Source organism: Marmota monax, unplaced genomic scaffold, assembly GCF_021218885.2.
Source record: "Marmota monax isolate L192 unplaced genomic scaffold, Marmota_monax_Labrador192_F-V1.1 WCK01_AAM20220418_F8-fsc00055, whole genome shotgun sequence".
NCBI classification, from domain to species: Eukaryota; Metazoa; Chordata; class Mammalia; order Rodentia; family Sciuridae; genus Marmota; species Marmota monax.
Window position 1 is genome coordinate 242,651 of NW_026695205.1, and position 16,132 is coordinate 258,782.

The window sequence follows — 16,132 nt, forward strand, 5'->3', positions numbered from 1 at the left end:
GTCATCTTTATCATAGTCTCAGTTCCTCCATGTATTTCAGGCTGTTTCTGGCCTTGTTCTTCATTACTCTGTTTTTCTCTTCATGTATTTGTGCCATAGTCCTTTAAGGATAATAGCTTCATAATGTTTTAATATTTGGCGGGGCAGATTTCTTCACTACTCATTCAGAATCTTTCCCAGTATTTTTGCTTCATTATTTTTCTGTGCAAACTTTTGAAGTCATCTTACCACCTCTGCTTTCCTGAACCACCATTACTACTAAGTTAAAACAAGCAAAAAGCAAAAACAAAACCTGTTGGTGTATTCATACCTTTTATTTGACTTAAATTGTTTGGGAATATTGTAGATGAAAAGGTCCTCTTGTTAGACACTGCCCGAGGTTTTTGCCTTGCCAATTTCTTGTATTCTGTTTGGATACTATAATACAAACTGCCTTCTGTCCATGGCTTTATAGAACACTCTTCCCCGAACACCAGCTTTAATGCAGAGGAAAAGTTCCATATGGGTTTTTAGGATGGGTAGGTAGGACAGTGTGTGGGCACTGTGTTTTCTTTGCCCCTTTACACTTATATGACCATTTTATGTTTTTGCAGACTTGATTTTCCTTTGTTAGTGACAGTCATAATCTGGACTGTCTAACTTGGGTTAATGGGAATGCTTTGGGCTTTGTCAGTTTGAGTTGATAACATGCTTCAAGTCACAGGGCTTCTGGAGATTAGCTCTCAGAGTAGCTTTCTCCTTGTAATTTCTTCTTTGGTTTTGTTCCTGAAAAACGCTTTTCAAATATAGACAATACAAATGTAATAAATGGAAAGAAAGGTTCATCTCCCTCATGACTCAATCTTTCTTAAACAACATTATCATTGACTGGCCTATTGGTTGCCAAAAAGGAAAATCAATTTTATTAGAACTGTTTGCTTGGCTGCAGATCTTGGTACTAACCCAGCATAGGCGGGCTGATGTTATCAACTAGCTGAAGAATAATTTTTACCATTAGTTTGAAATGAAGTAGTAATTAGAGATATGTCAAAGTCTTCCCTATGTTTTCCTGTCATTTTTACTCTTCAGTATCTCTCATATGTTCTTTTATTGTGTGTTCTGTGACTCTGATGGAATTGGAACCTGTAATTTTATTTTATTTCTAAGAAAGCGCTTTTATAGATTTCATTTGTTATCTGGCATTATTATAGAGGTTGTGCCTCTTCCTCTGCTTGGTATTGATTTGTAGTTTAACTCTGGAAATTAGGGATTTCCCACACTTGGGACTGGGATGTGGCTGAAGCCCACATGCACACCCAAAGCATGTTAAAAAGAATTTGGATGCTGGAAATTTATTGGTAGATTTCCTCAACTTTGTTGTAAAGTAGCATTAAGGCCATAACTGGGGTGGGAAGAGCGGGAGCACCTGTGGTGTGGGTGTCTATGCAGTGTGCTGGGCGTTACACAGGTCAAAGAAAAATGTTTGTTTGAGTGGGGTGGAAATGTTTAAGGAATTTTATGATTTATAAATTACATAAGGTAAGGCTTATAAAATAGCACGGGGCCACAGGCCCTCTCAGAGAATATCTTACTCTGGCTGTCAGTGTATTTATAAAAGATTTCAAAAACACGAGAGAAGTACAAGGCAGCAAATAAAACCACCTGTAATCCCACTACCTGGTGTGTGTGTAGAAGGGGAGAGAGGAGGATAATGCAAACAACATTTTGTATCTGCTATGGTTCATATTTACTGTGTGCTAAGCATTTTATGTACTTTTGGCAGCAGGGTGGGGGGTTACCAGGGATTGAACTCTGGGGCACTTGACCACTAAGCCACATCCCCAGCCCTATTTTGTATTTTATTTAGAGACAGGGTCTCACTGAGTTGTTGAGCACCTCGCTTTTACTGAGGCTGACTTTGAACTCGCAGTTCTCCTGCCTCAGCCTCCAGAGCCACTGGGATTACAGGCGTGTGCCAGAGTGCCTGGATTTATGTACATTCTTTTGTCATCCCTTCAGTCCCGTAGCATACTTGTTATTGTGTGCATCTTACTGATGAAGAAGCAGGCATTTAGAGTAGACATAGAGCTAGGAAGTGGTGAAGCCTAGATTTGAATGGATCATCTGACTCCACAGCTCAAGCTCTTAACCTCTCCACTGTAAAATTTGAGCATATTTTATTCTCATCTTTGTTTCTTCTACTTATGGGCCTGTAAATATTTTAAAGCTACATGGTATAATATTGTACATGAAGTATTCTTCCTTCATTATTCAAAATTATCAACATATAAAATAAATTCAGTGAAGTACATAGTACACAAGTAAGTAAAATGCTCAGTGTATTATACACACACATACACACACACATATACAATTCCTATGTCAAATTAGAACATTTCCTGAACCACTAGGAGACTTATTCCCTTCAGTACTTTCTGTCAAAATCTATACCTCCTATATGACCCTGAAATGACTGTTACTCTGATTTCTATCACCACTGATTAATTAAACTTTCCTTGAAATACTTAGAGTAGTGTGTCTTCTTTTGGGTTGGTTGTTTATGTTCATTTGCTGTGTTCCAGTTCATTGTGTGCATATGCTTCAAATGCATTTTCCTGGTAGCTAACATTTACACACACACACCCACTTAAGTTTTTTTTTTTTTTGAAAAGTCTGTTTTCCCCATTAAATTATTTGTAGCATCCTTGTCAAAAATCAGTTGACTATATGGCTGGAGAGGTGACTCAGAGCTGGAAAACTTGCCTTGCATGCACAAGGCCCTGGGTTCAGTTCCCAGCACTGCGGGGGCGGGGCGGGGGGGGAATAACCATAAATGTGAAAGTTTATTTCTGGATTATCAGTTTCACTCCACTGATCAATATTTCTGTCCTTATCCCAGTACCAGTCTTGCTTGCTGTAGCTTTATAATAAATTTTGAAAGGGAGAACTATGGATCTTGTAACTTTTTTAAGGGTTATTCTGGCTATTCTGGGCCCCAATGAGTTTGTTTGGTTTTGTTGTTGTTTTTCAGAGGGGGGGGCAACCTTGATTTTCATGAGGATTACATTGATTCTCTCTTTTTTTTTTGTTTTTGCTGTTAAAGATTGAACCCAGGGACACTTAACCGCTAATCACATCCCCTTCCCTTTTACTTATTTATTATTTTTGTTTAGAGAAGGGGTCTCACTAAGTTGCTTAGGGCCTCACTGAATTGCTGAGGCCAGCTTTGAACTTGCGATCCTCTTGCCTTAGCCTCCCGAGTCACTGGAATTACAGGTGTGCACCACTGAGCCCAGTGCCTCTGTAGATTAATTTAGGGAGTAGTGCTATCTTAAAATATTAATTCTATGAACAGGCCAGGCCCAGTGCCACACACATGCAATTTCAGCAATTTGGAAAACTGAGGCAGGAGGATTGCAAGTTTGAGACCAGCCTGGGCAACTTAGTCTCAAATTAAAAAAGTAAAAAGGGCTAGAGATGTAACTTAGTGGGTTCAGTCCCCAGTACTGGGGGTGGGGAAAAATACATGAACATAAAATGTCTTTCTGTTTACTTAGGTCTTAATTTCTTTTAATGATGTTTTTCAATATACAAATCTTACACTTCATTTGTTAAATTTATTGCTAAATATTTTATTCTCTTTGATGCTACTGTAAATGAACTTTTTAAAATTTCCTTTTCTGATTCTTCATTGTTAGTGTGTAAAATACAATTAATTTTTCTTTATTGATCTTGTATCCTGCATTCTTCTTGAATGCTTTTATTAGTTCTGATAGTTTGCCAGTGAATTAACATTTTCTACATACAAGATTATTTCATCTGCAAGTAGAGATAATTTTATATCTTCCTTTCAATGCATATCCTTTTTATTTTTTTTAATTTTCTTGTTTATGCACTAGCTAAAACCTCTACTAGTGTTTCATACAAGTAATGATAGCAAATATCCTTGTCTTACTGCTGATCTTATAAAGAAAGTGTTCAGTTTTTTACCATTAAGTAACATTGTGGTTTGGATATGAGGCGTCCCCCATAAGCTCCTTTGTTAATGCAGGAATGTTCAAAGGAAAATCATTGGATTGTGAGAACTATAACATAATCAATCCTTCCTGGTTTAAATGACTGGGTGGTAACTGTAGATAGGTGGGGTGTGGCTGGAGGAGGTGGGTCAGGTCACTGGAAATGTGCCAAGGAGGGGTCATCTTCTCTGAGGGACACACATACATACACACACACACACTCTCTCTCTCTCTCTCTCTCTCCCCCTCCCTCCCTCCCTCCCTCCCCCCCCTCCCCTCCCCTCCCCTCCTCTCCTCTCCTCTCTTCTCTGAGGGACCTCTCCCTCTCCCTCTCTCCTTCCCTTCTTCCTGGTTGCCATGAACTTACCAGCGCTTCTCCCTCATGCCCTTTGACTTTAATGTTGGCCCAGGGCAATGAAGTTGGCCTTCTGAGGAATGAGACTATGAATCAAAATAAGATTCCTCTTCAAAGTTATTTTTGCCAGGTATTTTAGTCACAGTAACCAAAAGCTGACAAAAAGAAGTAGAATACCAGGATTGATTCATTTATAGTCATTAAACTTAGCCTTGCTTTCTGGAAATAAATCCTGCTTTCTGGATTCAGTGTGATATTTAGACTTTTTGCATTTGTATTTGTAAGGAATATTAATTTGTAATTTTCTTTTCTTGTAGTAGTCCTAAAAGGTTTTGCTATCAGTTGTATTAGTTTCTTAAAACCAGAAGGGAAATATTTCTTCTTTATGCCCTGAAAGCCTGTACTTAAAAGATTATTAACAGTTCCTTTAATGCTAAGGTAAGGGTCTTGAGTTCGAGATAAGACTCACTTCCCCCTTATTTCCAAACAAGTACAGGTAAAACTCTAGTAAACATAAAAAGACTGAAGGGTAGAAGAGGGCAGATGACTGGGGTCTCAAAACTGAGGAGCTGGTGATTTCTTTGGGTTATCTTTTTGGTTTCTTAGATAGTCTAGATTGGGCTCTGGAGAAGTTCACAGTCCAAAAATGCCAATAGGCCATAGACAAGAAGAGCTTCTACTCTCTGGCCAAAGGACAGGGAAAAGGGCAATCCAACAGAGCTTTTTTCATTCCTTCCCCAGCCACATGCCATGGGGTAAAAACTGTGCCAACCCTCATGTTTGAAGGGAAGCCATAATGTGCCCTAGGTGGATAACAAAACTGTCCCCTTTTCCCAGTAGGGTGGTGTCACCCGAGGCTTTGTGGTGAGCTTAGATGTCTGTTCTCTTCCCACCTGGAAATAAAGGCAGTGAGAGGCAGTACTTTCCCCTTTCCAACAGAGCTTACCAGAGGGGAGGACTTCAGAGAGAAGGGAGCTGAAGAGAGGGGCTCTGTAAACACATTACACTCACCAGAATTAACATAACAGAAGCTTTGAGAACTGCAGCATGGAATACTGCCCAGGTTTTCACAATGGCCTGTAGGTAGCACACAAACAAAGCAGACCAGAAAAATGCTGTAAGAGCTTTGAAAATGAAATTATTGGAACTACAACTAAGAAACCCAAATGGGGAAGCCTGCTAAAATAGGAGATTGAAATAGGACTCAGACTGTAATCATGTATTCTAACTTGAAGATCACTTATCATGCCAAAAACCAGGAAAATCACAACCAACATAAATGCAGAAAGGCGGTTAATCTACACCAAACACTGAGATGAGTTAGATGTTAAAATTATCTGATGAGAAGAAAAAAAATATCTGATGAGGATTTTAGATTAGTCATCAGAAAAATATGTCTGTAACCATTCTTGAAAAAAAAAATGGAAAATCTTGGTCAAAGAATAGGAGATATAAAAATGAACTAGGTTGAAATTATAGATCAAGAACAATAGCTGAAATAAAAGTTCACTGAGTGATTTCAATACTAGATGGGAATAAAAAAGAAAAGGATCAGTGAACTTAAAGACAGATCAATAGAAATTACCTAATTTGAACAATAGAAAGAAGATGGTAAAGAAATCAACACAGACCCCAGGACTGTGGACGACTCAGAAGACCTAACTTTCTTCTCATTTGAGTCTCAGGAGAAGAGAGTGTGGAGCTGCAAAAAATGTTCAAAGAAATAATGGCCGAGCATGCCTCAGACTTGGTGAAAGGCATAAACCTACAGATTCAGGAAACTGAGCGAACACTAGACAGATAAACCTGAAAAAACCCATACTAAGACACATCAGAATCTAACTTTAGAGGATGAAAGAGGGGAGGGGGGAAAGCACATTGAGAGCAACTATAAAGGGAAGGAATATATATCTATTGGGGGGCAAAGATTCAAATGATAGCAGATTTTTTTGTGGAATCCAAAAGGAAGTGGATTACTAAAAGAAAAGCTGTCAATTCTTAATTCTAAATCCAGTGAAAATATTGTTAAAGTATTGTTCCAAGTTATGATGTTCTTAATTGAGTGAAAACTGAGAAGAGAATTTGTTGCCAGCAGAACTATTCAAAAAGAAGGGCTGAAAAACTTCATATAGGAAGGAAGTGATAACAAAAGACTTGGAATATGAAGAAGAAACAAAAACTTAAAATAGGGACAAATATAATCTGCTATCCTTTCCTCTTATATTTTTTAAAATTACATATTGACTTGAATCAGAAATTAAATCATCTTCTGATTTGGTGCTCAATGTATGTACTGAAAATATCTAAGACAATTACATTATAAACTGGGGGCTTCTGGTTCCAGCTTCTTTTTCCACAGAAGCAAAAGTTGAACAAATTAAAAAACAACAATTTTGGAACATATTAGATAATTGAGTTCTCACAGGGCAAACTGCCACCGTGACATCTGGAGAGAAAATGAAAACACTCAACAAAGCCAAAAACTGGTTCTTGAAAATATTAATAAAGATGATTGACTTTGGGGAAGAATTAGAAAAAAAATTACGATAGTAGAAATTTTTAATTAGGAGTTTTCACTGTGTACCCTAGATAGTAGAAAGACAGTAATGTTCTGAACAACTTTAAGTCTTCGACAACTTAAGATGAAATGGACAAATTCTTAGATAGTCTGACTCCATCCAACTGACCAAAAAAATAGAAAATGTGAGCATTCCGGTGTCTGTTTAAGAAATTAAACTTGTAATTTAAAGCCTTGAAAGTCAGACAGCTGCATTGACGAATTCAGCTAAGTGTTAATTTATCAATAAGTTTGTTATTATATGTCCTTGTGCAGTTTTTTTAGTGATTCATCTTGGTATTCCTGTGTGTAATTTATTGCTGTCTACTGGTATTGATATTTTATTACTGACAAAATGTAGGTTTCATTTAGTGACCATTACCCTCTTCCCTGTATAATGGTATTTATCCTGCTTAGTGTACTCTGAGCTCCCTGAATTTGGGAAAATGATGCCATTCAAATATTTCTTCTGCTTTATTCTCTATTTTTCTTCTTGTGGTATTCCGGTTATACTGCCAAGGAGACACCTACTTCACTCAGAGTCTTACTTGGTACTGAATTATTTAAGCTAAATTGTTTGAGAAAGGGAGAGAAAGAGATAAATCTCATATTTTTTATTGTATACTAGACATTACACATAAAGAACTGTAGAGCCTGAGGTCAGCGTTACTCTAAAAAGAGGTCACAGCTTTTCCTCTCTCAGATGTATGGATTGAGGGGGCTGCTCGCCCCAGTCAGTCAGGAATTGAGCCAGGTTGGGACTGGGTTGGGCCCGGTCCACCTCTGCCCTGTATGCCTCAAGGAGAGGAGGTCACGGTTTTTGCTCATGAGCCTACAGGTCCGTGTCTCCCAGAAAGACAGGTGAAGATTCAGTCGGATTTTTTTTTTTTTTTCCTGCTCTAACCTTTGCTCTCCACAGGTTTCACACTGCCCAAATTTTGGCAAATTGTTGATATTGCCAGCCTGCTGGGATGGCGACCTATGCTGGGTTCGCAAAATCTGACTCCATCGGTAACTATGGAAAGGGCCAAAGAAGCACGAGCAACACACTGAGGTAGATACCTTTCGCCTGCAGGAACCGGGGACAGCTGTCAGCCCTGAGGGTCTGTTGGGAAGAGAGAGAGCACGCCTGAAGCCCTGTTTATTGAGGGGAAGACACTGGAGAAAGTTCCACCCAAATGAGGGATTGGGTTTCCGACCGGGTGAAGCCCCATTCCATGGGGCGACACCCACTCCCAGAGCTTCCTTCCCCTGCAGATCGGAGGTGAGGTCCATCTGCCCAAGGTCCACCTGCTCTCCGCTGGGAACTGAAGCCACTTGCACACCTTGGTTGCTCAAGGCTAAATGTCGCGCTCGCGGTGCCCCCCCCAACATGTGGAGGCTGAGATTTGTCGTTTGAGACAGACCCCTTCCGCAAACCCGAAATACTCTAAAGACTACAGAGGACGGTGGTATCCATTTTAGGAATTCTGGCTTCCCACACAGACTCCGGATTCCGAAAATAAAACCATCTGGGAGAATAGTCACTTCGTGTTTATATCAGACTTTTTCACCAACCCCACACAACCTTCAGAAGTTTTGCAGATTTAATTTTCTGTAAATGTTGATACTCCTTTTAAACAGCTGAGCTCAGTCTTGAGCCCTAGCACAGTCAGCAAATGCTCTCAGGTAAGCAGAGGCGAAAGCTGCTCTGTTTGGAACAGCTCTCTGGTTTAGTTCACTAGTCCCATTTGCTTCCATGACTTTCACTGTCTTTATGAATACATTTTTTTCAGTTAATCCAGCTTTTTAAAAGAATTATTGCAGTAAGAAAGCTACTCGGTTGCATCTTCTGCCATCCTTGGTACCAGAAATAAGCCATAGAGATTTCTTACTGCTTTTCACTTAATATTATATAGTGACCATTTTTCTGTGTCATTCAGTATTTTTTCAAAAATTTTTTTTTTCTTTTTTAATAGTTTCTCCAACTGAGGGCTCTATTACCCTGGGAAAGTAGAGCATATAGTATATGTGAAAATATATGAGAAACCATAGTATATATGAGATACACCTTCCCAAAGAATCCATTTTCCTTAGAGGTTTCAGAATTCAAATACTTTAACTTGAAAGGAGCTCTACAATTCATTTTATGCCTAAACAAATATAGTTGTGGAGTAGGATGCAAAATGCACATAAATTATTTAGGGAAACAAGACCTCAAGGAAATTTCACATTTTCACTAGAGCCTTGGAAAAAAGTTTAAAAAATAGTCACTTAGGAGGGGCTGGGGCTGTGGCTCAGTGGGAGAGCACTTGCCTAGCATGTTGAGGCACTGGCTTTGATCCTTGTCACCACATAAAAATAAAAACAAAGTGCCTTCTTTAAAAAAAAAAAAAAAAGAGATACTTTTCTCATTTTCAATAGTTTTTATTCCAGGAGGTAGTAGTTTTTAATTTAGATTTATCTCTCTTCCTTTTGTATACAAATTCATATATGTCACTGAGTACCTTGTTTTCAAACTTTTGAAGACATGTATCATTTTTTTTTGGAGAGCAAGGAGATAATGGGATCTCCCTTTTAAGAAACCCTCCTGGAGAAATAGAAGAGACTTATCTTCTCCCTTTCACTGTCTTTTCTCTATTACATATGTATACTTTACCTGGGCAAGCCGTGTTAAGGAAATATGGCTTAGGTGGATATTTTGTAAATTTATCAAAAAGTTTTTCAAATTCTTAAATTCTTTTACACATTTATAGAAAAACTTATATTGTTGATATACTGTAGAGAGGCTATAAATCATAATGTTAAAATTTGAGTCTCAGAATTATTATAGTAATGGAATATTCAAGGCCATGGCATTCTTGTTGTGACAGTATTAAACTAATTTAATCAATTCTAAGATTTATTATTATTATTTTACATTTTAACATCTTGAAATTAAGCAGCATCTTACAACCACTAGTAATGTAGTTGTCATGGCCTGTGTTTGAGTGCACTTAGTCCTTAGTTGTTAATTTTGTCACCTACTGAGTGACTTTCATTGTTGTGTATTTAGTTATTTAATTGCCATTTTAAATTTAAATGTTTTCAGAAAGATGACTACAAGTGCACATTAAATAAAAAAGTTATTGTAAATATAGAAAGGCACAAAAATAGAAGACAAACTCTGATATTCAGAGTGAAACAAATATTCCTCATTAAAGGAATGACCATTATTACTTACATGGGTTGTGTGGATGTGAGAGCGAGGAAGTGAGAGAGACACTGCAAAACCTCTTCAAGGAAAAGCTACTTTCTGTTTTGATTCCAACATATTAACACTTTATAATTATTAACAATAAAAAACCTTTTTATTTTGAAATAATTTTAGACTCTACAGAAAATTTGCAAAAAGCAGTGCAGAATTCCTGTATACCCTTCATCTAGGTTTCCATAATATTAACTTCTAATATAATCATATGACCATTGTTAAAATCAGGAAATTAACATTGTTATTTAAACTGTAAACCTTACTTGTATTTCAAAAATTTTTCTATTAATGTTGAAAACATTTTTTATTCCAGTATCCCAATTATGATTTAGTTTCTGTTATAGTGCCTCAGTCTTTTCTTGTCTTTCATGATCTTGATTGACACTTTCAAAGAGAGCTCATCAGTTATTTTCTAGAATATTCCTCAATTTGTATTTATCTAATATTTTCTCTTGATTAGAATTAGGTTATGCATTTTGGGCAAGAATATTACAAAAGTGATGTGTCCTTCTCAGTGCATCATTTTAAGGGGTTCATAATATTAGTCTGTCTTACAATTGGTTATGTTAACTTCAGTTACTGCTATGGTAATAGATGCTTGGTTTCTCTACTGCCTTTCCTTGGCAAATCCTATTTCTTCTCAAACTTATGCCCACTAAATTTATCATCGATCAGTGGATCGTGTCTGAAACAGTTGTTATTCTGGTATTTGACTGATGGTGTTTTTCTTCTTTTCTTTTGGAATTCTTCTGTAAAAATATGGCCATTTTCTGATGGGCGTGGTGGCACATGCCTGTAATTCCAGCAGCTCTGGAGGCTGAGGCAGGAGTATCTCAATTTCAAAGCCAGACCCAGCAAAAAGTGAGGAGCTAAATAACTCAGTGAGACCCTGTCTCTAAATAAAATACAGAATAGGGCTGGGGATATGACTCTATTTATTGGAGTGGCATTGCTTCTTGCTTCTCTCAGCAGTCAAAGCTAGGAAATACATGATATGTAGGATACATATGTATATACTAATAATTATAATGCATACTAATCATTTATATATACATGTTATATTTCTGTACATATATTGAACATCATGTGTTTAGACTGATAGCTTGGATCCCACCCAACATCACACTCCTTATTTGTGACTTTTTCCTCCAATAATGAGAAACTCAGCTCTCATTATTTATGATATTTATTTTTTTCAAGTCTGGTATGGACATAAAGTAGTTTCAGAATTGCTAAAGCATAGCTCTGTGTAAGATACATTTACTAACTAGAGTAAAATATAATATGTATAGTTTATCATTAGCTTTATTCTAGCCTGTCAAAATTGCGTTTTTTCTAAAGTTAAGTAAGTTAGTTCTTACCCCCTTCAGTACAGTTGTGTTAGTGAGGTCAGGTTCAACTGTTGGTATTGATATGCCGTTTTAGGTTTCTATCACAAACATGATTGTTTTACATTTTGTTTATTTGGGGAGTTTGTTAAGTATTACTATGATTCTGAGTGTCCAAGATATATAAAAGGATATACATAAAGAATTGCCATTTATTTCTCATCCCTACTACCCCAGTCCCATTCCCTGCCTTCTTTCTATGCATTCTGAACCACTCCTTATATTATAGGTAACCAGTCTTTTTTGTATTTCATTTATCCTTCCTGTATTTCTTTTGCACTAATGAGCAGGTACATGTTCATCTTCCTTTCCCCTTCTCTTTTACATGAAGATATACTATAGGTACTCTTTTGCACTTCATGTTTTTCATCTAACAGTTTGACCTAGATGTTACTCCTTATCATTTCACAGAGACTGTTCTCTTTTATTCACAGCTGTGTGTGTACCATAATTTATTTACTCACTCCCCTGGCTTTAGGTTGTTTCCAGAATTGTACAGTTACTAGCTTTATGCATATGTATTTCCTTCAAGTCAAAAGATAAGTGCAGGGCTGCGGTTGTTCTCAGTGGTAGAGCACTTCCTAGCATCACATAAAAATAAATTAAAAAATAAAAGTACTGTGTCCATCTACAATTAAAAAAAAAAAGGTAAGTGCATGTGTGGTTTGTTAGATATTGCCAATTTTTCCTTCAGAGGGTTTACCAGTTTGCATCCCACTAGCAGGATGTGAGAATGCCTGTTCCCTTACAGTCTTGTCAGTAAGTTCAATTCTTTTGGGGAGGGGAGGTTCATACCAGGGATTGAACTCAGGAGCACTTGACTTCTGAGCCATGTCCTCAGCCCTGTTTTTTGTATTTTATTTAGAGACAGGGTCTCACTGAGTTGTTTAGCACCTCACTTTTCGCTGAGGCTGGCTGTGAACTCGAGATCCCCCGTCTCAGCCTCTCGAGACTCTGGTATTACAGGTGTGCACCACCAAGCCCAGCAATAAGTTGCATTCTTGTATTTTTAAGTTTTTGCCAATCTGCTACAGTAGTAGTATCTCACTGGTGTTTTAATTTTCAAATCTCTAAGTATGTGTGAGTTGTTACATTTTTCATGTTTAAGACCACTTTATGTCCATTTTTCAGTTAATTTTCCCCATTTTTCTATCAGGCTTTTGTCCTTTTGTGCCTCAGTTTGTAAGAGTTCTAAATATATGAGGAATATTAGCCCTTGTCTGTGGCATATGAAGCAGATATCTTCCCCCATTTTCTCATTTGTTCTTGTTTGTTTATGATCTTTTGTTGTATAAGAATTATCTATTTTCATGTATTCAGTTCATCAAACTTTTTATTGCTCTGGATTTTAAACTATAGTTTTATATATACCCTTTTCTTACCAAGATTAAAGGGGAATCCCATGATTTTTTTCTAGTACTTGCATGGTTTCATATTTTACAGTTCTAGATCTCAAATGTATAGCTTGAAATAGGGATCTAAATTTATCTTCCAAGTGACTACTCAGGTTTCCTAGCACCACATTTTAAAAGTTCATGCCCCGGTGATTTGAGATGACGCCTGTTCTACTGTACTTCCATGTGTATTTGGGTGTAATTTTGGGCTTTTATGTTTCATGAGTCTCTATTTGGGTGCATTATTTTAATTAAAGGCTTTATAATGGGTATAAAGTCTGAAACAGCTATTCTTTCCTCAGGGTCTTTTTTCTTTTTAAGTATTTTTCTGGCTGTTCTTGCATTTTAAAAATATGAACTTTAATACCACTTTAATGCCATAAAATAGCTTGTTGGTATTTTTTATTGGTATTGCAGTGAATATATAAATAGAACTGACGTCTTTATAATATTGAATCATTCCAAGAATAAAGAATGTCTTTCCACTTCATCATCCACTTTTTGCATATTTCAGGAGTATTTAAAATTTTTTCTCATATAGGTTTTGCACATTTCTTGTTAAATTTATTCTTAAATTTTTAATCTCTGTTGCTATAAAATGTTTACTGCTCATAGGTTTTTTTAAATAATGTTTGAGATTTTTTAGATCTCTAAATTTTAACCTTGATAAGTTCTTGTGGTATTTATGTGATGCTAAGTCATTGTCCATATTTTATATATTTCATCCATAAATGAAGGTGTCAGTCTGTTAAATTTTCCTGTTTTCCCTTGCATTGTGTCCTTTTGACCCTAATTAAGGAGTCATTTGAGAAGTCTGGGCTAATGTGTTAAATCACCTGTATGATTTGCTAGAGAATTGCTTCTGTTCCACTTAAGAGAATTGCAAGTTAATGAAAGGTGTGAAAACAGAAGCTTATTGCCAAAATCTTAAATACATTTTGTCATTTGATTTTTTTTCCGGCTGAGTGAATCATTTTGGAAACAGTCTTCCCCTTCGAATTATTTTCTTAATCCTGGATTCTTTTTTTTAAAATATTTTTTTTAGTGGTCAATGGACCGTTATTTAATGAATTTATTTATATGTAGTGCTGAGAATCTAACCAAATGCCTCACACATGCTAGGCGAGTAATGCTTTACCACTGAGCCACAACCCCAGCCCCTTAATCCTTGATTCTGTCATTCATTATAAAGATTCCAGTCCCAGACTCTTTATAATAATATCAGTTTTGCTTTCTTCCTCCATTACTAATGTATTTTTGAGTGCTAAGGAAGAAACATTTATTGGCATTTGAGCATAGTACCTTTCCACAGGAAAATATAAAATTCTTCTCTAAAGTGAATAGAGTTTTACATACTCTGAGAATGCAAATACATGTATATGTGGTGGTGACAGGGGAGAGCAAAGGGTGGAAGTTAACCCAATCACTGTTTTTGTTTTTGTTTTTGATATGCTGTGCTGAGGATCGAATCCAGGGCCTTGTGCATACTAGGCAAACATTCTACCACTGAGTTGTATCCCAGCCCAAGAGCTGTATCTTTAGATATGTAACTGCTTTATTTTTCATTAACTCTTTTTTTAACTAAAAATGTGCCTTCCAAATATACTTGGAATTCTCAGCAATTTGAGGGCAGATTTGTGCTTAAAATTTGCATTATTTTTAATATTGAAATCACTAGTGCACTTAGTTCAATTTTTTGTCAGAAATAAGAATTTCTATAATCAAAGAAATAAGGCATTTTTACTACTTCAAAACTATCAATTCATTGTCTATATGATAGTTTTGAGATTTTTTCATATTTTCTAAAAAGGATGCAACTGAAGTATCACATCCAAAACTGTATCCAAGAATGTTTACACTCATATTCTTCTTTTAAAATATTTTTTAGTTGTTGATAGACCTTTATTTTATTTTTTTACATGCAGTGCTGAGAATCAAACCCAGTGCCTCACTCACAGCAGGCAAGTGCACTACCGCTGAGCCCCAGTCCCAGTCCCTATACTCATATTCTTTACGTTTTATGTCTAGAAGAGTTAAGTCATAAATTTAGAATAGAACAGTATATTTAGCATATCCTGATCCCTAATTATTATTGATATCAACATGATTTAGAGTTCCCATTGGCCAATACGTAATTGTCCCAATGGTTTATGGACTAAAATATATTTGTATATTCTTACTTTTTGTATGTACACTTGGACATTGCCTTCTGAGTTATATTCTATTTATCTACTTTTTAGGCATTAGCCAACTGTATAGGAAAAGTGCATTTTAGCCAAGGACTAATGTTCTTTTCCCTAGGTAGTGGTTCTTTTTTTCTTGATGCTCTCAGATTATTAAATGTTTCAAGTTACTTTTTTTGCTCTGATCAGTTACTCATTATTATGATACCCAAAAATATCAGCAGAGTGCTAAAATGACACCTACTTTGATTTCTGTATGCAAAGAACATGTTTAGAAAGCTGAAATAAAAGGAAATTCCAGTGGATGAAATGGAATAAAAAGTAAATGAGGTAACAAAGTCAGAGAAATTGATATTGGCAGGTACTGAATGATGATGTTCCTAGATGAGCAATCTTTCAAAATACTTCTTGTACATTGCTGCTGTTCCTTTATTTATTATTAAAATAACATGATCCATGAGGAGCTTGGGGTGACTCTCGGCCTAGCTAATTCTAATTAATCCAGTCAGGGAGAGCAGTAGGGTAAGTGGAGCAGTCTATCGGATTGAAATTCATAACTTAATTGAGGTCAAAGTCCCGGTCTGGGAGAACAAAAGTCTTTTGCTAGGACCAGGCAGATCAATAGCAATAAATATCTGGCTTGGATACAAGTAGCTTATAGTGACAGATTATCTGACACTGGCCAGAGGTCTTGGTTCTGTTAAGGGCAAAGTCTTGAGCATGTCATGGTTCTTGCTGATGTTCAATCCATACTTGGAAGGAAGTAATATTCTGAAGAACTCTGAAAAGTCTTATGAAAGTACTGTGTATGAAATTCCAAGAAACCTCTACTATTATCAAGTGAAGATTCTCTAATGATGCATTTTTATTAAAACACAGAGGGGTTTCTATTACATTGCTAGTAGGATAGAAAGAATTTGCAAAGTTGATTAATGTTAAGTATTGAGCCAGACCTTGTGGTGGACAGTTTTGTGATCCCAGCTACTTGGGAGGCTGTGGCAGGAAGATCACAAGTTCAAGGCCAGCTGTGT

The 16,132-nt window shown here is 36.6% G+C and overlaps 1 protein-coding gene across 6 annotated transcripts in view; it reads left to right on the forward strand.

Moving 5' to 3' along the window:
• The window catches only part of Acbd6 (acyl-CoA binding domain containing 6), a 153,180-nt gene that overhangs the window by 84,052 nt on the left and 52,996 nt on the right, over window positions 1-16,132 (forward strand). Inside the window, exon 8 of one of the 6 annotated variants that reach the window (XR_009225496.1) lies at window positions 7,983-8,106. The exons of 2 other annotated variants lie outside the window; for them this stretch is intronic. Coding sequence is in view for 2 of the 4 variants with exons in the window: in XM_046430191.2 (XP_046286147.1) it covers window positions 7,983-8,306 (324 nt within the window). In the remaining 2 variants the exon portion in view is untranslated. 3 more of the 6 variants (XR_009225495.1, XM_046430191.2, XM_058574495.1) reach the window with 3 other exon arrangements.